General features: G+C 43.2%; 1 protein-coding gene across 9 annotated transcripts; it reads left to right on the top strand.

The window, feature by feature from the left end:
• Positions 1-1,146: 1,146 nt before the first annotated feature.
• On the top strand, positions 1,147-17,010 carry ZNF662 (zinc finger protein 662). 9 transcript variants are annotated; one of them, XM_072793139.1, is made up of 6 exons: positions 9,715-9,729; positions 10,216-10,320; positions 11,277-11,403; positions 12,054-12,170; positions 14,154-14,255; positions 15,265-17,010. In XM_072793139.1, the coding sequence occupies exons 3-6, from the start codon at positions 11,370-11,372 to the stop codon at positions 16,293-16,295; spliced, it is 1,284 nt and encodes a 427-aa protein (XP_072649240.1). In that variant the 5' UTR covers positions 9,715-9,729; positions 10,216-10,320; positions 11,277-11,369; the 3' UTR covers positions 16,296-17,010. The 9 variants fall into 9 exon arrangements, with proteins under 9 accessions (XP_072649243.1, XP_072649242.1, XP_072649244.1 ...); XM_072793138.1 differs by lacking the exon at positions 9,715-9,729 and adding an exon at positions 9,914-10,039; XM_072793142.1 differs by lacking the exons at positions 9,715-9,729; positions 10,216-10,320 and adding an exon at positions 1,147-1,164.
• Positions 17,011-26,994: the final 9,984 nt, after the last annotated feature.

The following is a 26,994-nucleotide window of genomic DNA, read 5'->3' as shown; positions in this document are numbered from 1 at the left end:
ACTTATATTTATTCATTCCCTCCTTCCTTGGAACAGCCCCAACTATCCATTCAACAGATATTTACTGGGCACTTACTGCCAGAATTTCTGCTATCACCAACCTTGAATGAGATAGACACGGTGGTCCCTGTCCTCTTGGATTTTATGGTCTAAGGAAGAGGAAAATATATTAAATCCCTGCCCATAAAGACTCCTAACTCTGGGAAATGAACTAGGAGTGGTGGAAGGGGAGGAGGGCGGGGGGGGGGGGGGTGTCAATGGGTGACGGGTACTGAGGGGGACACTTGACGGGATGAGCACTGGGTGTTATTCTGTATGTTGGTAAATTGAACACCAATAAAAAATCAATTTATTAAAAACAACAACAACAACAACAAAATAAATCCCTGCCCAAAGAAGTATATAATCACAACCGTGTAAGCGGGAGCGGGAAGTGGGGTGGGGAGTCAGGAAGGCCACACTGATTAGGTGGTCAGTAGGTGGAGGCCTGGAAGAAGACAGAGCCAGGTCAACGCGCGCTGTGTATATCTATCGGGGGCGCTTGACCTGGAGGTCGGGGAGCGTGTGGGATGTGCTACTCAAGGCATGTGGCGGCGGTTCCAAGGAATGGGGTGCACGTGCACTCTGAGGCCTGTGTGCCTGGAGGGCTCAGAGGAGGAGGAAGTTTTCAGCACAGCTCAGCCTCTTGCAGGCTCAGCGCGAACTCGAGCTTTGACCCATCCGCTGCAGAGAACTCCGGCCACGCCAGCTGGGCCAGTCCACCTGGAGCCACAGAGGGGCGGCCCGATGCAGGGGCAGTCCTTACTGGCTCTTGGGGCGGGGCTAGCTTGCTCCAGGGAAGTCGGCCTGTGCGGCTGCCCAGCCAACCCTCCCGAGGGGCCGGGGGCCAGCGACCCCGAGCGAGCCCCGGGAGAGCCGGAGCACGCCGCAGCTCCGCAGTAGGGGGGCGCAGAGCCGCGCAGCGGGGCTGAGGTTTGGAAGGACCAACGAGACGCTCGGACGGCCTCCGGGCGTGCTAGAGCGTGCGCGGGCTCCAGGGTTGGAAGGGCGGTGACGCACTTCCGCCCCCGCGGCCTCCGCGAAGGCGTCTCGGGGCAGGTGCTGCGGGCGGTCCTCGGTGCCGAGGCGCCCTCTGTCCGCCGGTCGGCTGGGCTTCGCGCCGAGGTGCAGTGTGTCAGTGGGTCTGTGAGGGCTGGGGCTGGGGCTGGGGCTGGCGCTGGGGCTGGGGAGGGCTGCCTCCTTCACTGCCACTCCGCTGCTGCCAGTGAGCGCTGAGCCCAGTAGCCACCACGCCCCGTGTTCCTGAAAGTTCGCACCTCCTAGGCCTAGCAGGAGCACTGTTTCGGCTGTCCTTAAACAGTTTTTGTGCCCCTTCCTTGCAGGCTTCATGTGCACAGTCCATAGTGGGCAACGCTGGTGGGCCTTGCTTTGGGTCCTCTAGACGGCCCAGGCAGGTGTCTGGTCCCGTCTGGTGTCTTCTCATTATATATATGGCTCAGAATTTTGAGCAGCTGCCCATCGTTTGGAGGGTTCCGTTTAGCTGCTGTGGTTTCTATATCGAGGCTCTCCTTTGGGGTTCTGTAGTCTAGGTGTACCGGCCATCCCCTGCATCTTGTTTGCGCATTGTCCTAATGCTGGATGCCATTGACGGCTGCCTTAGGTGCCTGCCACCTCCTGTCCACTGCCTCACCCCCCACAAGTCAACAAGAGGATTGTCAAAATGGAGATGCAGGGGAGAAATTGCTTCTTTCTGCCTTTAGAGCAAATAATTTTCTCATCTAATTTAGGGCTGGACTTATCTATGGCTTCTTTTCCTTCCTAGTTTTTCAAGGTTCTATCTCCATGGCAACCGGGTTCTTGACAGCCTAGCCCCAGGTTAATTCTTTTACTCCTAGTCTACATCACATATACCAGGTGACACTGAAGTCAGTATTGAAGTTAAAGGGCAAACCTGAATTCTTGTTTCAACTTTGTCACCAATTCGTGACATGACCCAGGACATTTCAGTTTACCTCTCTGGGCCTTAATAATCTGCTGTATTATTCCTGCTGTTCAGGAAGCTAAACTTGTACTTGCCAGCAATGAGATGCCATTATAAAGGTACGTGGGCTGTGCATTTGAGGACGTACAGTGGGCGAGGATGGAGGGATAGGATGGAATTGGATTGATTGACCTTGAGCACCTATCCTGTTCATGGCTCTGTGCTGGTCATCCTCATTGTCACTATAATCATCACTATTCTTATTATGAGAATTTACCATAAGCCAAGTCTTATGCTAAATGCTTTGTATGTATTATTAAGCAATCTAATCCTCGTATCAATCTGTGGAGGATCCCCAAGACCACTCTCACATTCAAAGATTCCCTAGAAGAACTAATGAGATGCAGTTTATGGTTGTACTCATGGCTAAGATTTATTACAATGGTGTACTAAGGATATATAGCCAGATCATAAGGGAAAAAGACACACATGGAGTATGAAAGACTCTGCATGCAAGTTTCCTAACACTTCCTCTTCAAAGAAGAAATCACAAGAGGAATTAGAAAACACTCTGCAATGGATGAAAATTAAAGTCAACATATCAAAACTTATGGTATATAGTGAAAGCAGTGTTCAGACGAAAATTATAGCTGTAAATGCTTTCATTAAAAAAGAATCTCGGGACGCCTGGGTGGCTCAGCAGTTTAGTGCCTGCCTTTGGCCCAGGGCGTGATCCTGGAGTCCCGGGATCAAGTCCCACATTGGGCTCCCTGCAGGGGGCCTGCTTCTTCTGCCTGTGTCTCTGCTTCTCTATATGTGTCTCTCATGAATAAACAAATAAAATATTAAAAAAAAAAGAATCTCAAAAGCCTAGGTTTACACCTTAAGGAATTAGAAAACAAGAACAAGCCAAACCCAACACTAGCAGAAGGAAGGAAAGTGTAAAGATTAGAGCAGAGATAAATGAAATAGAGAATAGAAAAAAATCAGTGAAAGCAAAATTGGTTTTTTGAAAAATTCAACAAAATTGACAAAACTTTAGCTAGATTGACTAGGAAAAAAGGAAAGAAGATGCAAATAAAGTCAGAAATGGAAATGGAAACATAACTATTGACCTTATAGAGATACAAAGGATTATAAAAGAACACTTTGAATAATTGTATGTCAACACTGTCAATAATTGTACATCAAATTAGATAACCTAGAAATGGACAAATGCCATGAAATATAAATTACCTAAACTGATTCAAGAAGAAATAGAAAATCTCAACAGACATATAATAAGTAAAGAGATTAAATCACTAATTAAGAACCTCCCAGCAAAGAGAAGTCCTAAACCAGATGGCTTCACTGGTGAATTCTACCAAATATTTATTATTTGGTTTATTTTTTTTAGTAATCTCTATCCCCAATGTGGGGCTCAAACCCACAGCCCCAAGATCAAGAGTCAATCTACTATCAGTAGTACCATAATACCAAAGTTAGATAAGAACATCACCTGAAAGAAAATTTCAGGCCAGTATCCCTTATGAATATAGATGCAAAAATACTCAACAAAATGTTAGCAAGTCAAATCCAATAACATATTAAAAGGATAATACACCATATCCAAGTGGGGTGTATATCAGAAATATAAGGGTAACTGGACACAGAATATAATAATAGAATGAAAAAAAACCTACATGATCATCTCAATCGATGCAGAAAATGCATTTGACAAAATTGAACATCCTTTCATAATAAAGACCTTTAGAAAACTGAAATAGAGAGTTCCTTAATATGACAAAGGGTATTTATGAAAAGCCTATAGCTAATATACTCAATGGTGAAAGACTGGAGAGTTTCCCTTTAAAATCAGAAGGTCTGGGACAAGGATGCCCACTTTCACTGCTACTATTCAACAGTGTACTGGAAGTTCTAGCCAGAGCTATTAGATAAGAAAAAAATGAAAAGATCCAAATTGGAAAGGGAGAGATAACTATCTCTATTTGCAAATGACATGATCCTATATAGATAAAATCCAAAAGGTTCCACAAGAGAACTACTAGCGTTAATAAATTCAGCAGAATTGCAGGGTACAAGTTCAACATAAAAATTAGCTGTGTTTCTATACACTAGCAGTGAACAATTCAAAAAAGGAAATTAAGAACACAATCCCATTTACAATAGCATCTAAAAGAATTAAATACTGAGGGGAAAAACATCTAGCCAAGTTGGTGAAAGACTTGCAGGTTGAAAATACAATACACTGCTGAAAGAAATTAGGCTTATACAAATGGAAAGAGATTCCATATTCATGGGTAGGAAGGATTGTTAAGAGGATAACCAAAGTTATCCTCAGCTACCCAAAGTGATCTATAGATTCAACAAAATCCTTATTAACAGGCTAACAGCTTTTTTCACAGTATTGGAAAAGCTGATCCTCAAATTCATATGGAATTGCATGGAGCCCCAAAGAGGCAAAACAATCTTGAAAAAGAATAAATTGGGGAGGGGGCCACTCAAACCTACAGTAAATAAATCATGGTAGTAGCATAAGGACAGACATAGACCAAAGGAATAGAATAGAGTCCAGAAATAACGCTCACTTATATGGTCAATTGATTTTCAATAAGGTTGTCAAGACCAAGAGGGAAAGGAAGCCATTGCAAAAAGTGGCGGTGGGAAAACTGAATATCACATTCAAAAGAATTATCTTATACTACATATAAAAATTAGAGTGTATCGAAAACTTAAGATCTAAAACTATGAAACTCTTTGAAGAAAACATTCAAGAAAATCTTTATGACACTGGATTTGGCAACAATTTTGTGTATATGACATCAAAATCACAAGCAACAAAAGAAAAATAGGTAGATTGGATTTTCTTAAAATTAGCTGTACAAACGCCTAACAGGATAAACCCAAAGAAATTCAAGTCCAGACACAGTGTAAACAAACTTCAAATATCTAACGACAAGGAAAATGTTTTGAAAGCAACTAGAGAGAAACAGCGTATCACCTATAGAGAAACAACTGAAATGATCATGGATTTCTTATCAGAAACCAAGGTATTATGCTGAGTGAAATAAGTCAATTGGAGAAGGACAAACATTATATGGTCTCATTCATTTGGGGAATATAAAAAATAGTGAAAGGGAATAAAGGGGAAAGGAGTGAAAATATCAGTGAGGGTGACAAAACATGAGAGACTCCTAACTCTGGGAAACGAACAAGGGGTAGTGGAAGGGGATGTGGGCGGGGTGACGGGGTGACTGGGTGACGGGCACTGAGGGGGGCACCTGATGGTTTGAGTATTGGGTGTTATATGTTGGCAAATCGAACTTCAATAAAAAAAAAATATACAAAAAAAAAAAGAAACCATGAAAGTCATTTGCAAGTGGCACAAAGTTTATCAAGTGATGGGAAAAAAAGGAACTACCAATTCAAGAATCCTATGCCAATAAAAATATCCTTTAGAAATGAAAGTAAAATCAGTATGTTATTAAATGAAGGAAAATTAAGGGCAATTGTCATTAGCACACCTATTCTAAAGTGATGGCTGAAGGAAGTTCTACAAACAAAAAAGAAATAGTAAAAGCAGGATTCTTGGAACATCAATACAGAAATAAGTGTATATGACAAATGTGACAGTTAAGTAGCAAAGGAAACTGGAGTGCATAAGTAGGGGAACTAGGCCTGGTGAATCCTAGCAAATAGACTGCGTTGATATCCTACCTTTATATGGAGAATGCTGCTAGGCATGGACTACAATGGACACCTTTTCAGGATATGGCACTACCATCTTCCACACAGCATATGTCAACAATACTACTTAAGAATTCTTAGATGACCTACGTTACATATTTAGCTTTCCCTAAGACGCACAATAAGATAATAGTGCGATTTTTATAGCTGAAAGTACCAACAGTGGACAGTTAGCTGGGACATTAGCTGGACCTTTTGTGACCTGTATCATTCCCCAAGAAGGAAGTGCTATTAAGAGAGAGAGTGAACTCTTAAAAACTGGAAAAGATCATTGGACAACCAAGCCTAAGCTCTTAGTGGTGTACAAATTAAGATAATTCACTTGGGCTCCAAATGTGATAATTACCTTAAAGTGTACCTCTCATTTAAGTTATAATGTCTAATTATGAGGTTCAGGAGTGGGAGAAGACCCTAACTGGCTGCAGGAAACCCAAACCGTATAATTAACCCTTATCACTCTATTTTTTCCCTTCTATACCTATCTCTGGAAAACTGGACTACTAGAATTTGCAAGTAGGAAAAAAGAGCTGAGGGCTAGGAGACTGAAACTCATCCCAGCCATGCTTGCTGGATTTGGGAAATTATAAATAATGAGTATAATGATCATGAATTATGAGGTTGAAAACTAAGGCGGTCTTGGCATGGCTCACATGTCAGAGGGTAGGAGATATTCTAAGATGTTCTAAATTATAGAAGAGAGGAGCTTCTGAACTAACCAGGGGTGAGTCTAAGCATATGGTGTGGGTTAGACATGGAGAGGACTGGATATAAGGTGAGACACTAGCTGTGGAAGGAGAGGAACAATCCGGATAGTCCTTGGTAAGGATTAGACCCTGGGAAGTCAGGGGCAGAGGGAGGGACTTCTTAGCTTTTGTCTATAGTATATCTGAGCAACAATCCAGGCTTCCCTTACCACCCTCAATTTTACAACTGGCCAATAAATAATCTCAATTTAAAAACTCTTGGAATCCTTCCAACAGCCACTGACTCCAGAAAGAAACAGTCTCTGCAAGAAACAACAGAATAAGATTAACTTCCTGGACATTGAAATTATTCCCTTTAGCCTCATCTTGTTATTGTTGGACTCCTTGTACATTTTTCATAGCCCACTGATTGTTTTAAATTCTCTAGCATGATTGATAATGGACAATTGTACTGCCCTGGATTTTTTGCTGTCCAGTTTATGTGGGTTATGTGCCATTGCCAGTACCTCTTGCCTCACTTGGACTACTGACATAATTAGCTAGATTGGCTCTGGATGAGGAGCCTGACTATGGTTCAATCTGCAGTGGGTCTGGTTATACTATTGTATGTCACTATCATGGGCACTTTTGTCTGATTTTGCCTAAGATACAAGGAATGTATTTGACCCAAGCCCCTGTCAATACAACCAATTAGAGTATCTGATGACCTATGTGGTGGCTCATATTCCTGAGAATTTTTATGTGTAAAAAGTTGGGAGGTCTAGTTATAGGGGAATGGCTCCACAATGGTGCCCTCATAGGTTTACACATATATAAGCCATGCAGTCAAAATCTTGAACTACAGCTACTCTGACTCATGGCAGATCAACCTGTGATCCTTCTATAACATGAGAGGATGAGAGGAGCTTTAGAGACCTTCAAGCTTATCTCCCACTCCCTTCCCTCTCTCTTGTGGGAGGCAGTCATTAGACCATTTCTCATTGCCTCTCAGATTCTGAAGAGGTAGGAGGGTTTCTGGGTATAACTGCAGAGTGTAACACTGTTTAACTGTAGTCTAAAATCAGCTCCTCACCAAGGATGTTACAGCGACTGAACCCCCTTTTGTTTTGATGTCCTTGTTTTTGGTGCCTGGAACAAGGATCTGGGGACTGACATATTTGACATATGTCAAATATTTGACATATTTGGATACTCTTCCTTTTGCTGTTTACTTAAGTAAAACATTGTATAAATCTAAAAGTGGCTTATTGTACTTTACTGGTCAAGTCAGTTAGGATATGGCCTTGACCTTGTCTGCTGCTATGTGTTTAACAGGAAGAACAATGGAAAGAGTAAAACTATGTGGATGAAAATAGACTCTCTCTCTCCTCTTTAGTTTTGAACCAGAACACTGATCCGAACCACAAGAGACCTTCCTTCTGGTGGAGCATGACTTAATAATCAGGTTCTGAGAGGTCCTTGTTATGAGCTCAAACTCCCATAATTATTTTGCACTGAGTCCAGTTTTCTCTATCTTGTCACTAAAAATCATGGGAGCATTTGTTGTGTGCCCATCCTTCTTAATGACCTTTCCCAGGGTAAGACTCACTGCTGCCTACTCAATGCTCACAGACTATTAACTAGTGTCCATTTATGAACTTCTCCAGTATCCTCTTAAAAACAAACAAGCAAACAAATCAGGGAGCTCATCTGAGGTCTCCTTTGTTCTGTGATTTTTCACGGGTATGATATCTGTAAGCTCTCAGTCCCTGGGTTTCTAAAAGGAATCTGGGCCTCTGGGCTGGAATTTCATTGAAGCAGACATCTTCCTACTTTGTTCACCCCAAAAGACTATATATACAAATGGAAAATGGCCAGACCATATAGAAAAATAGAACTCTGATCCACAGTCTGCAGCAACCAATCTAGGGTCCAGAAAGCCAACCCATTATCTGCAGTAACCAGTCTAGGAGGTCAAACTACTATCCGTAGCAACCAGTCCAGGAAGCCAAAATAAACCCTGTAGCAATCAGCCCCAAATAGCCAGAATTTGCTTAATATACTCCCCCAACCACTCACAGAAGATGCTTTGCTTCTAGTTAGCTCCCCCATGCCAACAATCTCCAATCAGAGCACACCTGAAGTCTCTTTCCCTGCCCCTCCTTTTTTAACTATAAAGCTTTATACTTCTGTACCTGATTTAGAGTCTATACCAAATGCAAGTGATGGTGGTTGAACGCCTTTGCTTATAGTAAGCTCTGAATGAATAGCCTTTCTTGTTCTTATTTTGGTGGTCTTCTTCTATTTCTACAATTTTGCTTAAAGGTTTAACTTCTCAACATGCTATGTGATGTTAGGTAAGCCATTTCCTCTCTCTGGGCCTTACTTTCTTCCACTGAAATACTGGTTCACAGGGAGCCTGGTTGGCTCAGTCGGTTAAGCGTCTGCCTTGGGTTCAGGTCATGATCCTGGGGCCCTGGCATCGAGCCCCACCTCAGGCTCTCCACTCAGCGAGGAGCCTACTTCTCCTTCTCGCTTTGCCTCTTGCCCTCCCTGCTTGTGCGTGAGCTTGTTTTCTCTCTGTCAAATAAATAAAAGGGGGAAAAAAGGTTCAACCTTTATTCATTCCTTTATTCAACAAGTATTCCTTGGCACTTAAAGAAACGGCCATAAGAGGTGCTAGGTGTTGGGTGGATATTAGAAGCACCACAATGATGAAGGCCCTTAGCTGCTGTCTGGGAAGGTGGAACCCAGTAAGGGGATGGAGATCTAGGAGCAGGCATGTCAGAAGTCCGTGCTCTTCCGCATCGGCATCCATCCATCCATCCCACCAGTGCAGTGCGGCAGAGGAGGGTGGCCAGGGGGAGAGGGGGGCTGGGAAGGGATTCCCTGGGAGTCTTCTCCCCAGCGGCCCGCTCGCCCGCATCCCGCAGCGGCGCCCGAGGCAGTGGGTGTCTGTGCGGGAGCGGGACGCGCCCTTCGCTCCCGGTTTCTTTTCCCGTCCAGAAAGGAGGACCACAGAGACGTGGCGCCCTCCGCCGTCCTAGAGAAGCCGGAGTGGCCGGAGTGCAGCCGCCTGCGCCTCTCCCGCGCGGGGCCGAGGGGGGCCGGCGTGGGGCTGGCGGGGCCCCTGGGGCAGACCCCCCCGGCCCGGAGCGCCCCTGCCCGACCCGGGCGGCCCCCGGGCGGGCCTGGCGCGCACTCGCCTCCCGGGGGGCGGCCCGGGCCACGGCGGCCGCGGCCCTGGCGAGCGGGGCCCCCTGCGGCCCTGCGCTCGAGCTGCAGCCGGGACAGCCCGCGCCGGCCCGGGCGCGCCCGGTGAGTGCGGGGCCGGCGCCGCCGAGCTGGCTCGGCTCTGCCCCGGGCTCTAGGCCCGCAGGAGGGGCGGCGGGGCCCGGGCGGCGGCCGGGGAGCCGGGGTGCAGCCCCGAGTGCAGGGGCCGGAGGAGCGGGCAGGCAGCAGAATGAGTTCGACACCCCCCAGACCTGCGCCGGCAGGGGAAGCGCACGTGCAGCTGCGCAGGCAGGAGCCAAGCGCGGGCGCAGAGGTGTTCACAGAGCCCTGTGCGCCGCGACGAACGTCCAGCTTTTCCAGGTCACTGGTTTTTGCAGAGCTGGTTATGTCCGAGGTGGGTCTTGAGATGAATCAGACTTTGCCGGCGCAGGAGGGAGGCGCTGGATCTCCAGGCAGGGGGAGCTGCAGGTGCAAGGACACCCATTGGGGCAAGGCAAGGGTTTGGGTTTCTAACAGGATGGTGACAGGATAGGGGATGAGGGTGGTGGTACAAGAGATGATTCTTGGCAGGTAAGCTGGGTCTCTGAATAGTGAATGGAATCGTCTGCGGTGCAGAGGATTTGGACGTTTTGAGGTGCAAGTCAAGCCAAAGTCTTTGAGCCCCTGGGGTGCTGGGTAAGTCGCTGTGGGGACATTGTAGGGCAAGGACTGATTAGTGGCTGGGAAGTAGAAGTCTTGTTGGCTCTACATTAGCACTGTTTGTGTTTCTTAAGGAAAAAGGAAAGAGAAAGGGCAGAAGCTTGGGCTCCCAGAGGTACAGGAAAAGCGGACATTAAGACTGGGAAGCTGGGAAGAAAGAGTAGGGTGGGGCATCTCAGAGAGTGTGTGGGAGTGGCAGAGTGCAGGGAGTAAAGTCAGAGTTTGGATCTGCCCTTTGGAGTCCGGCCTCCAGGGCAGCCTGAGTGTACTGAGGTGCCCTTAGCTTCCCCTGTGGCTGGTGACAGTGAGGAGGAGGGAGAGAAGGGAAAGAATCTCACACAGGGACAGCAGGGGTGGCAAGAGTGAGGACCGAAGGCAGCGTGGCACAGTAAAGAAGAGCCAGAGGAGGCAGACAGCCCTGGATTCTGTCTCCGTTCTGTAACTTTGGGAGCAGTAAATCTCTGAACCTCAATTTCTTCTTCTATAAAATGAATCTAATGCCCTCCTCAGAGGCTGTGAGGCATACACCAAGTAATATATGTCAAGTGCTTGTCCTGGACTCGATAGATGATAGTTGAACTTGTTATCAAGGGTTGGTGACCTCAGACAGAGGGCCCACTGCGGGGAAAGGATGGCTCCTGGAGCAAGGATAGTTGTTTTGGGCATAAGGATAAAGAGGGAAAACTTGTAGAGACTCATGAAAAAGATGAGAGGATGTTGGGAAGTTAAGATGAAGAGCCATGAGAAATCGATGGCTGATCCTCTATATCTTTGGAAGTGCGGGGTACAAATCTGCTGAGGGTTCTCTTAGACATTCAGAATCCAGAAACTCAACTGGCACGCCCTCCAGTACCTCTTAGTGCCTGGTCTGCCCCTTACTCCAGGCCTGGGTCTGGGATTGTCCTAGGGCATTTAAACACATGTTGTTTCAGGAGTCAGTGACCTTCGAGGATGTGGCCATCTACTTCTCTGAGAACGAATGGACCGGCCTGGCCCCTGCTCAGAGGGTCCTGTACAGGGACGTGATGCTGGAGAATTATGGGGCTGTGGCTGCCCTGGGTAAGGGTCTTTCCTTTTGGACTCTGCTTCTGCCCTTCAGAGTTTCCTGGTTCCTTCTTCCTCAGAAGCTCAGGAGTCTTTGATAACCCTCATCTGAGTGGGAACCTCAGGCCCTTGGATTCAAATGACTCAGCCTCAGTGGTTGCTGGGAAGTGGGAAGTCCAGGTATAAATAAATTCAGGCCTTGAAACAGACTTTATTGCCTCAGGGTGAGAGCTGCCTAACTCCTGACCCCTGTGCCATGGGTAGAGAAGGAAGAGAGCAGATTCTTGGTGCCTCACCAAGCTCTCAGTTTCCCACTTTCTCCCTATGGGAGACCCAGCCCAATACCGAGCCTCCTTATGCAGCTGTCTAAACTTGAGAGCTCCAAGGGAGGAAGAGAATAAGAAAGCTCAATCTCAATGAGTGGAATCATCTATTCGCTCACTGAAATTGTCATTGAGCACCTCTTACTCCTATTCCTGACCTTTGTAAGTCTCCTGGCCCCACTCCCCTGGGTCTCCTGTTCCTTCACCTGGACTTCCTTTTCTTGCTCTCCCTAGTTCATTCCCTTCTTTCCACCCCACCCCTAAAGACAAAGCCTGGGAAGAGCTCTGGGATCGCTCTATGTCACCCCACTCACTTGCCTGTCCCATTTCCTTCCCCTTAAGCAGCATTTCCATTTCCCAAACCGGCTCTGATTTCCCAGCTGGAGCGAGGGGAAGCACCCTGGTGCAAGGCTCCTCAGGGAGCTCTGGATGGAGAGGGCCCGAGGGGCATCTCCTCAGGTGAGTGAGGACACATGCCGGTCATCTGGCCAGTTCCCTTGTCTTGGTCTTTAAAATGTAATAGGTATATGTTCTCTTAACCTAGTGCTGTAGACATCAGTGGGATTCCTTTTTTTTTTTTTTTTTCCTGTGTTCCCATGATTTTCCATCTTCTTGAGTCTGTTATTCACTCTGGCTCTTCTTCATTCACCTATTTTGTCTCTTCCCCATTTCTACTGTTCTTATCTGTACTCCCTGACTTTTCTGTTTACACACTTAGGTGGCCTTTCTGCATTCCCAGCCTGCTTATAGTCCTCCAGATTCTGACTGCCCTTTGGGGTATCTCAGCCATCTTTATCATTAGTAATCAAGAAGTCTCAATAACCCTGAATCATATAGTTCCAGTTCAGGGATTTCTGGCATTCCTTTGCCCAATACAAGGCTTTCCTGTTCCTAATTTCCTAGGGGCAACTATGTCCCCTGTGGCCCCCCTGACCCCATTCTATCTTCTTCCTACAGGAACTCTCCTGTAGGCACAGTGGAACTTGAGCTGTGCCTCCAACTTCCCCATTCTCACAGTTCCTTGCTGTGTCTGGCAGTCTTTTCATATTAGGATATTCTCGATTACAAGTAACAACCCAGTTCAAACTAGCTGAAACAAAAAAAGAATTTACTGTTTCCTGGAAGTTGAAAGTTCAGAGGTAGAGTTGCAGGTACAGTTTGATCAGAGTTTCAGTCTTTGCTTTTTTCTATTTCTTTGTATGTTGGCTTTGTCTACAGTCTGGCTCCTCCTGTGGTGGTAAGATGATTAGTAGTTGTAACCAAGGCTCTGCTTCTTTATACCTCGGGAGAAAAATATGGGATGCCTTCCTCAGGCCTTTGTAATGTACCGTCTTAAGTCTGATGCCAACTCTAAACCAATGACTATGGCCAGGGAAATTGTGTGCACTGATTGTCTTGGCTTGGACTGCCAACTTCTGACACTGTCTCTCATGGAGTAAGTGGGATAGTTTAACCTGCTTGGCTTAGACTAGTGAGGGCTGCATTAGGAACTGGAGTTGAAATCACTCCCCTCCAAAGGGCATGGCTACTCCATAATGGTCGGGTGGTGGGGTGGGGTTGGTGGTCGTGGTAGATGGATATAGGGAGACAACTACAACGTCCTCTGCATTCTCTCAGGATCTCAGTGCTTATTCTCCCACCAACCAAGGGAACTTCCCATCTTTGCTCTAGGCAGAAAGCCAACAGCTAAATTATTCCTTGAGTAAAATCCTAATGGCCTGACCTGCAGCAAACTTTCTTTTCAAAGTCCATTTTGTCTTAAGAGAATATCAGGGGACACAGTCCTTGACTTCAGCAGTATAAAAGGTTGTCTTTTGGAGGGTGAGGAATTGGTACATTTCTCAGGAGGCTTTGGATGGGAGTTACAAGGAGGCCAGACTTAACTAAGCCTGAAGAAGAGTTTATCAGAGTGGATTTTGCAATTAGAGGTCTGTCATTAGAATAAGAAGTGACTTCTGGAAGTGGCTGAGTGAGGCTGTGAGTCCATTTCTAATGGATGCCATAGACCCACCATTGAGCCTCTGTAGAAAGAGAAGGCAATAGCTAAGGTGGATAGACAGGAAGGAAGCTGAGAGACTGTGGTTCCCCAACATAGCCTCAGGAACAACTCTGTGCAGTTCCATCCCATCCTGACTCTCTTCCATATGAACTGGCTTTTGCCTCCTAGATGAAGTGAAGAAGAGACCTTAGTCTCCCCTGTTTCTTCTTGATATTTAAAATGAATGAAACATTTTCACATTTTGAGGAACTGATGGAATTGCAACTTCCCTGTACATCTGTTTTCTGTCCTCTATATTGTTATCCTCCTCAAATGTCAGGTCGCCTATGTACCAATCTGTCCACCCACCTTCATTCTCTCTTAGCGCTTCCATCTCTGCTCCTTTCCTAACGGGCCCCACTCCTCCGACTGAGCCACCTTTATTTATATCTTGACCCTGGCAGGATATCCATTTCTAAAGCCTGCTGGGATCTCCCATTTTAAGCAGGTGGAAGAACCATTGAACCTGAAACTTCAAGGAGAGGGTCCAAGCCTAACCTGTACTGGTAAGTGAGGGAAATGAACACTTTCTTCTCAGGCACATGTTTTCCTCTGTCTTTCTGTTGTAAAATATTAAGATTCCATTTTAGCATTTATGTTCTAAATAAACGACTCTCTAAAAATCCCCAAGTCAACCATTTAATGTAGAGGAAAGTTAAACCCCAAGCTTCCAGCTTTCATTTGAACATCACTGATTAATTAAATTCAAATGGGTCTTGGGTCTTAGGCTGTAACTGAACAGATGACCTACTGGCTGCTATGGCCAACCAATATTTTAAAAGTAAGTGCTGCATTTTATTCATTCTGTTAGTTTTTAGGAATCAGAAAGCAAGGACTATATGGCCCCTATCTTGCAAGGGCTCACAGTCTAATAGGACATTATACATAAATGTATAATTACAGCAAAGTGTGATGCTATGACAGAGATGTGAATAAAGCACTGTGGGAACAAAGAGCAGGCAGTCTTTGCCCAACTGTATCTGAAGTAGTTTGGGGAAGCACTTTTCATGGCGGACCTGGTGACTGGATTGAATGAGAAGACATTTCCATTTAGCATTGACAAGTATGAGGAAGATTCTCCTTGTTGCTTTCCACTGCGTGTGATAAGTTTAGGTTCCCCAGGTTTGCCTCAAAGGATTCGTTATTTCTGAACAGGTCCTTTGCCCTGAATCCTGGCCTGTTCTTCTCATGTTATAACCAGGACTACCTAGAAGAAGTTCTGACTTGTGTCCCTGAGGTTCAATTCAACTGTTTTGGGAGAGCTCCCCTTATGCTTGGCCTGGTGCTTGGGAATCATAGCCCTCAGGGACTCTGTCGAGTTTTTGCCTTTCTGTGGTATACCTTTTGGTTGCTTTCTGTGTGCTAGCCCTGTTGTGCCATTTCCCGCTAGGACAGGGCCACTGAGACACGAGGGGTGACACTTGGAGTGAAATGGACACACTAGTACCACTTGGTGACCTTACTCGCTCTATCATGGGTGATGATGACATTTGCAGCTTTGATTTGTTCTTTCAGAGGGTGTGTTGAAGAGTGAGAAAGAAGATTTTATTCTGAAGGAGGGAAGTTTTGAGGAGGCAAAGGATCACATGGTGCTATCAAGTGGACCCCGGTGGTGTGGCTCCCAGGAATTCTGGTTTGGAAAAACCTGTGAGGAGGAAAAAAGCAGGTTAGGGAGGTGGTCTGACTACTCCAATGGGAGAAGTTTGGAGAACACCGCAAATGATATTATAGAAGTGATTGTCAAAGATGAGATGGTCTCTGGCGAAGATAGTTCAGAGAATACTGGTGTTAATATCCCCCTTGGTATACATCAGAAAATTTTCAGTGAGCAGGTATTCTATATATGTGAAGAATGCGGCAAGTGTTTTGATAAAAATGAAGACTTTGACCAACATCAGAGAATTCATAATGGAGAGAAGGTCTATGGATGTAAGGAATGTGGGAAGACTTTCAGTTTTAGATCACATTGCATTGCACATCAGAGAATTCACACAGGGGTGAAACCATACGTGTGTCAAGAATGTGCTAAAGCCTTCGTTTGGAAGTCAAACCTGATTCGGCACCAGAGAATACATACTGGAGAGAAACCCTTTGAATGTAAGGAATGTGGGAAGGGCTTTAGTCAGAACACAAGCCTTACACAGCACCAGCGAATCCACACTGGAGAAAAACCATATACATGTAAGGAATGTGGGAAAAGCTTTACTCGGAACCCAGCCCTACTTCGACATCAGAGAATCCACACTGGGGAGAAGCCTTATGAATGCAAGGACTGTGGGAAAGGCTTTATGTGGAACTCCGATCTTGCTCAGCACCAGAGGGTCCACACAGGGGAGAAGCCTCATGAATGTACTGACTGTGGGAAAAGCTTCATCTGTAAGGCACACCTTATCCGACATCAGAGAATCCATACTGGGGAAAGGCCGTATAAATGTAATGACTGTGGGAAGGCCTTCAGTCAGAATTCTGTTTTGATTAAGCACCAGCGGCGCCATGCTAGAGAGAAACCTTGTAATTGTCAGATATCTCACCTTCTTGAACATTAGAGAATGCATAACGGTGATATTTGTTTATAATTCTTATGCTATAGGAACCCCAGAGACAAAACAAGGTGATCGTCCACTTTGTTATAACTTTAATAGCCAGTATTATCTTGTCCTCTCTGAACAGGTACCCTGTACTCTAGTAAGACTGGTCTCCCTGTTCAACCATGTTCATGCTAGGCAACTTTTAGTTGAGTATCTACCCTGTCAGGTACTATGCTAACCACACATACAGTCTTTAGTTTTTCTTACTCCTATTAAGGTAGGTACTCATACTCATTTTACAAATGAGAGATCTGAGGTTGAAAGAAGTTATAAAACTAATTCAAGGTCACTCAGCTAACATGTTATAGAATTGAGATTCAAGTAGGTCTATCTGACTCCGGAGTCTGCTGTTCTCTATTTGTGCACATTTCTACTTCTTCTCAAATTTATTTGCTCAACTTTCCCTAGGCTAAAAATTTCCTTCCTCATCTAAGACCCAGCTCCTTCAAATGAACAGACCTTCCTCTTCTACTTGTAATCAGTACTGTCCAAATTGGTATTTAACTATGTGCTGTCTTATATTTTTCTAATGTCTATGTGTGTTAGTCCAGCTAAATGGTTCTTGAAGATCAATACTGTATTTTAAGTTTTTCAAATTTGGAAACCTATTTATTTCTGAGTAGGTATAATGTGCTTATGGTAAAAAAAAAAAAAAGTTGAAATAGTTTAAAAAGGTGTTCAGTGAAAAGTGTATCTCCTTGTCACTCTTGTCTCCTAATCTACCTCCTCAGAGACAGCCACTATTACTGGTTGTGTCTTCCTGGATATATTCTTTCTATGTGTAAGTACTTATTAATACTGCTTTCATAAGTCTACCTTATTGAAAGCCATATTTGATGTAGATATCAATGCGGTTACATTGCCAACCCCAGAATTTCTCTTCCTCAGAAGTCATGGTCCACCTTGAGGTCACCAAGGTAACTTAAGAAAGTAGCAGAGGGTAGTCTGGAGGTGCAGTCTTGGGAGACCTGATTTCCCCTTGTGTTATAAGATAGTACTCTGGGACTGGGAAAATGTAAACCAAGTGGGAGATTTTTTTTGTTTTCTTGGGTTTGTTTTCCCATAAAATTTTGTATAGCTACAATACCTCTCATTCCACTATCCCAAATCCCTTTCCAGTCTCTTCTCATCATGATAGCCCACATTCCAGAGTAAGCTGTATTATTAGAGAATGGTGCTGACCATCTTCAAGGGTTAGAGAAACAGAGGCCCTATTCAGAGAAGAATGCTGGCCAAAACAGATGAAACATACATTCTAGACTTCACCTTGAAAGCTATTTTTCAGCTTCCAGTTTGCCTCTCTGCTAATTAGGCATTCTACTTTAGAAGCTCCCAGCCAGATAATATAATTGCTGACTAAGGAGCAAGGAAGAGAAGCCAGAGGCTGGCTTGGATTAAACCACATACATATCTCTAGGGCCCCTGATTGCTGAAGCCTAAAGCCAGGTAATAAGGAGAACTTGGCTTAGCATACTCCAGTTAGGGTAACCTCTCGTAAAACCTCTCTATTTTGTACTAAATAGAACCAAGAAATGGAAATGAGTGATGTGAAGGGTATTTGGGGGAAGTTTATTAAGCAAATATCACTGAGCACCTGCTTGTATGCAAAGCACTATGCGAGGTGCTGAATAAACAATAGTCAGAACTGCTTCCTGCCTTTCTAGAATATTAATCTAGTGAGAGAGATTATGAAGGAATGAATGGTACAGAGAGGGAATGATGGAGAGGGAGCATATTTATATAAATAGGGAAGGTCTATCCTAAGAGGTAACATTAAAGCTAAATCTCAGAATGAGAAGAAGGCACATGTATCAATAATAGGGGAAGAACAGCAGCAGAGGGAACAGCTCTGCAGACTGATGTGTGAAGGGTTTGGCATGTTTAAGAAACCAAAAGGTTTTGGGTATAACAATGATCAAGGGTACTGAAAGGCACAAGTTAGGTTTGTAGACATAGGTGGACCAGATCATTTAATTCCATCCTAAATGAAAGCTATTAAAGGGTATTCAGTGGAGGAATGACATGATTGATTGACATTTCACAATGATTGCTGCCTGCTAAGTAGACAATGGTTTGTAAAGGGAGGAAAGTGAAAGGAGAGATGACATTCGAGACTGCTAGCAGTCCAGGTTGGAGATGATAATGGCTTGGAGTGGGTGGTAGTAGTAGAGATGGAGAGGAAATGTATTTAAGATATAGTTTAGAAATCAAATCATTGACCTGCTAACAGTGGATATAGGAGTAACAGGAATTAGGGACAGCTTTTAGTTTGTGGTCTGAGCAGCTGAATTAGAGAGCAGACCAGTTACTGGAATGGATAATACTGGAATGGAAATAGGTTTGGGGAAGGAGAAATCTAGAACTCTGTTTTGAATTAACATTTGAGGTATGTGTGAGATATACAAGTAGACATTTCAAGTGATGGTTGTATATATGGGCTAGAGCTCTGGGTTAGTTATAGCTAGAGCTTTGCACCTGGGAGTCATCAAATGAACAGAAGGTATTTAAAGCCATGGAAGAAATGAATGAAATCACCTGGAGCTGCACTATCCAATACAGTCCACTGGTCATTTGTAGGTATTTAAATTAAATTTAAAATTTAGGTTCTTCTACTGACCAGATTTTAAGTGCACAATAACTATATGTGGCAGTTGGCTACCGTATTGGATATTGTAGACATAGAACATTTTCATCATTTCAGGAAGTTCTTTCAGACAGTACTGGCTCCAGAGGGTATAGCAAAACACGAGGACCCAAGATAGAGTCCTATGAAACACCAATTTAGTATTTAGAGAGTTGGACAGGAGGAAGGCCAGGAAGAGATACGAAGTGCAGTCAATATTACGAGTGGACACATGACACAGGCACAGTTGAAATAGGGTTGAATGAACTAAGCTACAGGAGGTGATCATTAAAATCCTAAATATTAATAAGTCCCCAGGATGCAGATGATATGTATGTTAGGTGATGTCACTATCTTAAAATGGGAGAGAGATAATGAACAGGAAGAAGAATATAGGAATGGAACTATGAAACAGTTTGGACTTACAGAGGAGCATCATGGAAGTTGACCAACCCTAGGAACTCTCTCCCTCAAAGATGAAAATGTTTGTAGGTGAAGAATGACAAGACAAATTTTAAGAGTATCACAATGAAAGAATTATCAAAACATAGCAGAATATACATATTTCAGAGAGATTAAGAAATAGCATGTAGAAATGGATGGCCCCTACCAAGAGAATTCCTAACTGTCTTCCTTACCAGAGGCCTAGAGACAGGTACTTGAAAGCCCATATCAAAGACCATAGTCTGTGATGAAGGAATTGTAAAATGGAAGACCTTCCAATTTGTAATGACGCTTTCCACACATCTCAAAGTCAGAAGAGGAATGAAATTAATACTTCCTAAATTTTGGAGAAATATAAAAGAAAAATTAGAAACTTAATTTCTAATTTACAATTAGCAATATAAATAAATTGCAATTAGCAATATATTAAAATCAAAGTTGATTGTGGTAAAATTTTGTCTTCAAAATTTTCAGAAGTAGGATTAGAAAGTGAGGAAATATAAAAATAGTGTATAGAGTTATTCATATTGTGAAAATCAGCTGACCTGCCCAGAATCTCTTGGGGGAATGAATAATGAAATCCCTCAGAGGTACCTACAGAGTTGTCTTAGAAGCAATTCAGTTGCAAAACAGTGTCTGCAATTCTGAGCATGTCTTTGTCATGGCCAAGTCAGGGTTCTGTATTACTCATCTCTTATTTGATTCCCAGCATCCATTCTTCTCTCTGCAGACAAAACCCATATATTCTTAGGGAAAGTATCTTTTCTCAGCCACCTGACTTGGCTTCAGTCCCAACTCCATAAGCCCATGTCCATCACCTTGTCCTATTTGGTCACAGAGCCAATGAGCTATGAGGAGATATTTACTGGGTCTTCTGAAAGAGAGAGGCTTTTCTTTGACAACAGCCAAAGGAGGCATTCTCCGTCCTCCATATGATATCTAGGAAGATATGAGACCTGGAACTAAGGTAACACTTTTTTTCTGTTAAAAGGGAAGGTGAGGGGGAGTCTAGAGCTTCCTGGTGTTAGCCTGTGGGGCCTGAGGATGAAGCCAATACCAAAGAAGATAGTGGCAATGCAGACAAAAACTGGGTCCCTGGTGACATTGAGCCATTAGCCCAAGCCTTACCTGAAATAGACTTACCTCTGGACTTTTCAGTTATGTGAGCCAATACATATCCTTTATTAAACTAGTTAGATTTGGGCTTTCTGTCATCTGTAACTTAGTCATATTGATACAGGCTTGTATTTGAAAGCCTGGCCTCTTATACAGCACCTTAATGTTACATTTTCTCCTGTTTAGTAGTCACATGAGCTGCTTATTTGTATCTCATCTCAGTTGCTTGGAGCTTGAGTGGCTAAATAGCCACCTCTCATGCCTTAAACTTAATTTCATGAATAACACCAGACTTAATTGTCATGTCTTAGCATTCCTTCCAAATGTGGATATAATACTCTCGGTTCCAGATTCTCTAGTAGATAACTTCCTATCTCTAATGTATTTTCTAGACCTGCCCCCTGTGAATTTGAGGTTTGCCATGTCACCTATATTTTAAGGTGGATTCTTGTGAAATAACAAGATATTTTTCATATTCACTAAGGCTTTGTTTTAGTGAACAGTGTTCCAATACTATTAAGAGGTACAGAGTCCCCTAGAGCATGTTCTCTGAAGGTGAAAGTCATTTCTCTGCTGAGTAATTGAGAAATGAGCAAAAAGATATTTCCTTTCCCTAGCAAAAAGAGAAAACAAAAAGAACTGGCTTTGAACCCCGCCCCCCAAGAATAGAACTATATTTCTGGTGTAAGTGATACAGGTGTTGGAGATAAGCCACTGTATTTTTCAGTCTCCACCCCCAATTACAGGCTGGACTAGTATGCTTAGTATGAAAGAAGCATGAGACCCATTCTGATCTCTAGTATATTGGACCCACTAAAGCTGATAAAAAGTTATTCACTTATTTTCAAGTATATAACAAAATCTTATTTGTTGATAATATAAAGAGAAATGAGAAAGAATTGGTGTGAGAAAAGAAGCCAAAATGTAAATTTGTCTGACAATCAACTGTTGTCCCAGGTGGTGTCCTGTACTATAGATTATTCTTCCCTTCAGATGTGTTTCCTGCCCACCAAAAGCACCCTATGGAGAGACTGACATAGGCTTTTGACTCTGCCCCATTCTCTTTGAGAACATAGTAATTCTGAATGCATGGAATCTAACCACCAGGCCCCAAGGTTATTTTATTTTCCTGGGAGACTCAAAGGATACTCATGCCAAAGGGGCTAAGTTCCTCTGATGTATCTGTCCTAGAGGTGGCAAATCAGATTCCCTGATGTTCCTTTGAAAAATGCAAACCTTTATGAAGAGGAAACTAGAGAAGGGAGGGAGAGTAGAATATGCTGGAAACTGGTAGCAAAAAACATAAAAGATTTAAAAACCCCAGGATGTATACAGTGTAAATATTCTGAAAAGGTAACAGATACACCTGAGGAAAGCCACTCATGATGGCATTAATAAAGAAACTGAAAATCAGCTGAAAGCGTACATAAGACATAGGGACAATCTATTCATTCCTTTCAGCTTCCTTGGCTTTATTTCATATAATTACCATCTCAGAGTTTTGTGATAGCTATTGTCTTTTCAATCCTCTAAGATCAAGAAAATGTTCTTAAAATGAAAACCTATTATATCACTCTCTTTCTATAAGTCCTTTAATTATTTTTCTGTTGCTTAAAAAGCAAAGCCCAAGTTCCTTTGGTGAATAATCAAAATTGTATTACTGGTTTGTTTTAATTGATGGTTTTACTGTATCCCCCATCAATCTCCAACTTAGATCTCAACTACAGCCATAATTTTTAACCATGTTTTGCTTTTTCAAGGAATGAGGAATATATCTGTGTAGGTCAGAGGTTCTCAGCTGGAGGTGATTGTGCTCCCCTTCGCCTAGACAATTTGGCAATTAGAGAAATTTTTTGTTGTCACAGTTGGGGATTGGGCTGCTCCTGGCGTCTGCCGGTAGAAGCAGGCATGCTACTAAATATACTGTAATGCACAAGGCATTCCACCACAACAAAGATTATCTGACACCAAATGCCAATAGTGCTGCCTTTAGGAAAATCTTGTACAGGCCAACCTCATCTGGAGGTTTGTTAATCATTTCTTTGATCCTTTAAAAACCTGTTCAACATAAAGAGAATACCAGAATAGAAACACAGATTTATTAAGAGGAAGACTTTTTGCCTACAGTGGGTGATCAAGTCAGTTGCAAAATTAGCTGTGCTCTGCCAGCCTGCAAAGCCAATTTTCTCCCCTAGGTCAAAGAGTGCAGGAGCTAGAAATGAGTATATTCAAAAGGTGCCAGGAACACCCTCTGCTTGACAGGGGTAAGACTGCTCTTGTTCTAAGCACAGGCAACTGAAATAGGATGGAAAGGTATAGACTCTGCCTCTCCTCAAGTTCTTCATGTTTCTCTGGAGCCAATGTTTAAAATATAATTGCTTTAGTGGAGATCTAGGAGTATGGAACAAAATCCTAGTTCTGTGGCTTAAAGACTAAAACTACAAGGTTAGGAGGCCCAATTCAGGATCTTAAGAATATCTCTGGTAGAACTGAATAACTGATAGATGCCCTTTCCTTCCCTGCAACTGATAATGTAGTGGACTTGATTGGTTTCTGCTCTGGCCTCCATCCTCCCCTTTCTTCTTTTTTAATAAAGGCACTCACATTTCACAGCCATATAGGATAGTTTAACTATACTACTGGCTAACAGGATGGAATCTGACTGGCTTAAATCATTTGGAATAATGCCATTTCCTTTGCTACATTTAATGGTTGTGACTTGGGTTGATCCAAACAGAGTGGAGCTCAGGACTTTTGAAAATAGCTTCAGAGGGAGATGCCCTCTCTTGGATTTAAATTGAGAAGCATATAGCCATGGCCACGACCACCCTATATAGTGTCTGTGCAAACTGCAAAGAAAGTATTCCTGTGGACAGTTGAAGTATTTTTTTCATTTATAGTTTGTGTTTTTGTGTGTATCATTTAAGAAATCTTTGCCATACCCAAGGTAATTAACATTTTCTCCTGTTTTCTTTCACATGTTTTATAGTTTTAACTCTTACATTTAACTCTATAATACATTTCAAGGCAATTTTTTGTATGGGAATGGGCTAAGATTATTTTTTGGATATAACTATTCAATTTTTCTGGAACCATTTGTTGGACAGATTATTTTTCCCATTGAACTGCACGGTCACAATCCTATATATGAATCTATCACCAGACTCACTGATTTGTCTATCTTGATGCCAATACAATATCATCTTCATTACTATTATCTTTATAACTGTTGAAATCCGGCAGTGTAAGTCTTCCAATTTTCCCCCTAAGGTTATTTTGGTTTTTTATCATTCCTTTGCATTTCCATATACCTGTTAGAAGAAATTTGACAATTTCAACAAAAACATCCGCAGGGATTTTGGTTGAATCTGTAAATCAAATAGGCAGTATTTTGGATTTTGATCCATGAACACGGTATATCTATGTATTTTAATTTTGTAGTTTTTCTGTACAGTTGTGGTACATCTTTTGCCAAATTTATCTCTAAATATATATTTAGAAGCCATTGTAAGTAATATTTAACTTTCAATCTCCTCTTTGCAGAATATAGAAATAAAATAGAGTTTTAAATATTGATCAGAACCCTGAAATATTGGGCTAACTGCCGAGGCAAACCCATCAGCCCCATTAAAATTCCCGTCATGACCATGAATTTTCTAGGTGCAGAAGGAAATTGGTTGGGAAGGAACTGGACCTGATTCCGGCTGGGGATGCGCACAGCATGTGGGCCCCACTGCTCATTGGTCTAGGTGGGCCCCGCGCCTCCACACAGTATCCAACAGAATGAATAGCTCTACCTCTAATTCTTGTTTTAGACATCTGCCGCCTCTCTGGGGAAGCCAGTTAGAGAAGCACCCCTGTCTGGGTGTCTGGGAACCTAGAATCAGAACTGGGAGACAGGAAGATGGGAGGAGCAGACAGTACCTGCTCTTTTCCTCCGGTTAGTCTCCCAGGGTCTGAAGGAGGAACCACCTAGGTGTGGGTCTCCAAGGTTCCTAAGAGAGAACCGGAGGGAGGTTAGAATCGGGCTGGTCATGGTGACAATGCATTTCTGGCACAGCATGTTTTTCTTTTAGGGGGAGGGGTTTTGTTTGTTTTGGTTTTTTTTAAAGATTGCATTCATTTATTCATGAGAGACACACACAGTGAGACAGAGACATACACAGAAGGAGAAGCAGGCTCCCTGCCTGGACTCCATCCCAGGACCCGAGCCAAAGGCAGACGCTCAACCACTGAGCCACCCAGGTGCCCTTGTTTTGTTTTTTAAGTGTGAGGGTACCGTTTGAATATTGACTCTTGCTGACCACAACTTACGTCGAGAGAAAATCTGCAGGCCTGGAGCGGAGTCCAAGGTGAGCAGTCCGGTTGGCCCTGGAAGGATGGGAAGGACTCTGTACAGAGCCCGACTTTGATAGTCGCTTTGGTCGTGACTAGAGGAGGTATTGCGAGACCTGGAGTGCTGGCCAGACTTGCACCCCCCACTTCCAGCTTTTCCACCACATTTGTCTATTTTCCTGTAAGGCGTTAGGACAGGGGGCGGTTCGGACAGCCCCATAAGGATATCACCATCCCCCTTCTAGGCTAATCCAGCCGCGGTGGTTATGCTTGTCCTCTCCCTCCGTGCTTGCATCTGGGCTCTAGAAACACCCATCTCTCTTAGAATGCCCAACCCCAGGACCCCGTTCATTTTCAGGTGGACCTAGAAAATTGTAAACACTTAACTCCATTGGTATGGCTTTTAGCCCACACCAAAAGCTTGTAACTGTCCATGGAGCAGCCAAAGGGTCTAGTACATTGCAGTTTGGGAGTTTTACTCTAAGATGGAACTTGCTTCTAAACTATTGGGATGACAGTAAGGAATTCTTATTTTTAACATCTGTCTGTTAACCCTGTTCATTGCATCCTCTTTTACCTTGTGTCATAACATTAAAGTTCTGAGGGTTCAGACCTAACTGGGGTTTACAATCAGCCTCTGTTCATGAAGTAACTTGGGTTGCAACAGATTTATCTGATAATATCAATGCTTGAGATTTTTAAAAAGATTTTATTTATTTTTTATTTATTTATTTATTTATTTATTTATTTATTTATTTATTTATGAGAGAGATAGAGAGAGGCAGAGATGTAGGCAGAGGGAGAAGCAGGCTCTTCACAGGGAGCCTGATGTGGGACTCGAGCCCTGGACCCAGGATCATGCCCTGAGCCAAAGGCAGCCACTCAACCGCTGAGCCACCCAGGTGGTGGCTTGAAATGCTTGAAATTATTTTGAAATTATTTTATGGCTGACATCAGATTCTAGAAAATGTTCTGGGTTATTTAGGGAAACTTTAAGTCTACTATATTTCAGATAACTCACATAGGGCTTTAATATTTTTGAAGCCTATGTTTTTCAACAACCATTTACTTGATCTGACCTTTTTGAAGGTTTCTTGTTGGAAGTCCCAATCTCCATGAAATACCTCCTATATTGGACAAGAAGGTACAAAAATCCAATAACACCTTGATTTAAGAGAAACAGAACACCCATGTCCAAGGAATACCCTAATTACTCAATTTGCAGGGAATTACTACTTGTGTTAATATTGGATAGAATACCTTTCATATTAGCTCTGCATGTGAGGATGTAACATTGCCTTTTCTCTTATGTCCTTCAATTCATAATTTTAACTACTCTGTTCTTATTATAGTCTTTATACTCACAGAGGTGTAGTGTTTAGCATCATCTGACAGCCTTTCCCATGACCTACATGCCTGGCTTCCTTGACCTTCCTGAAGGGCTTTAGCATCAGAATGCCATGGACTTGGGAAAACAGAACTGAGATTAGGTTGTGGGATTTGTCTTGTCTGTTTCATGTATGATGTGTGAGCAGGAGAACTGGGTATGGTGATAGCAACCATCTTGCCTCAAACCAAACCAGTTAAAGTGTAAAGATTTACCAGTACATGTAGTTTTGGTATGTATGGAATCTCTGATCTAACCAGTGGTACCTGCTGGATTGCAGGTATTGTCTTTAATGGGCATACCTTGCAGAACCAACCCACTGTTTTCCAATGATGAACTAAGTAGCTGACAGAGTGGGGTTTGGAAATCAATTATGAATATAATACTGTAATACTTGGGATATGCCTTGTAACTTGGTATGTAATTGTAACATGGCTGCTATTCAATTTTTTTTCAACTTACCTTCTTCCCACCCTTGCCAGAGCTATACAATTAATGAAGCGTCTTAAAAATAATCTATATATCTTAGATAAAACAGTATTAGGGAGTCTTAAAATCTTATTGGTAAATTATCTCCAAGTCTTGTTTCGGTTTACTTCATTCGAATTATTGGCTTTTATTGCTGAAAAGGAATTTTGAAGTTGCCTAATCCAACTGTCTTATTTCTATACAGCAGAAAAGCAGAGGTTGGGCAGGACTTTTTCAAGGTCTTCCAGTGTTTGTGTGCATATATAGTAAACATTTCCCAATCT

The sequence above is a fragment of the Canis lupus genome, chromosome 22, assembly GCF_048164855.1.
Source record: "Canis lupus baileyi chromosome 22, mCanLup2.hap1, whole genome shotgun sequence".
NCBI classification, from domain to species: Eukaryota; Metazoa; Chordata; class Mammalia; order Carnivora; family Canidae; genus Canis; species Canis lupus.
The sequence above is the reverse complement of the archived record's forward strand: the minus strand, read 5'-3'. Positions and strand labels throughout refer to the sequence as shown.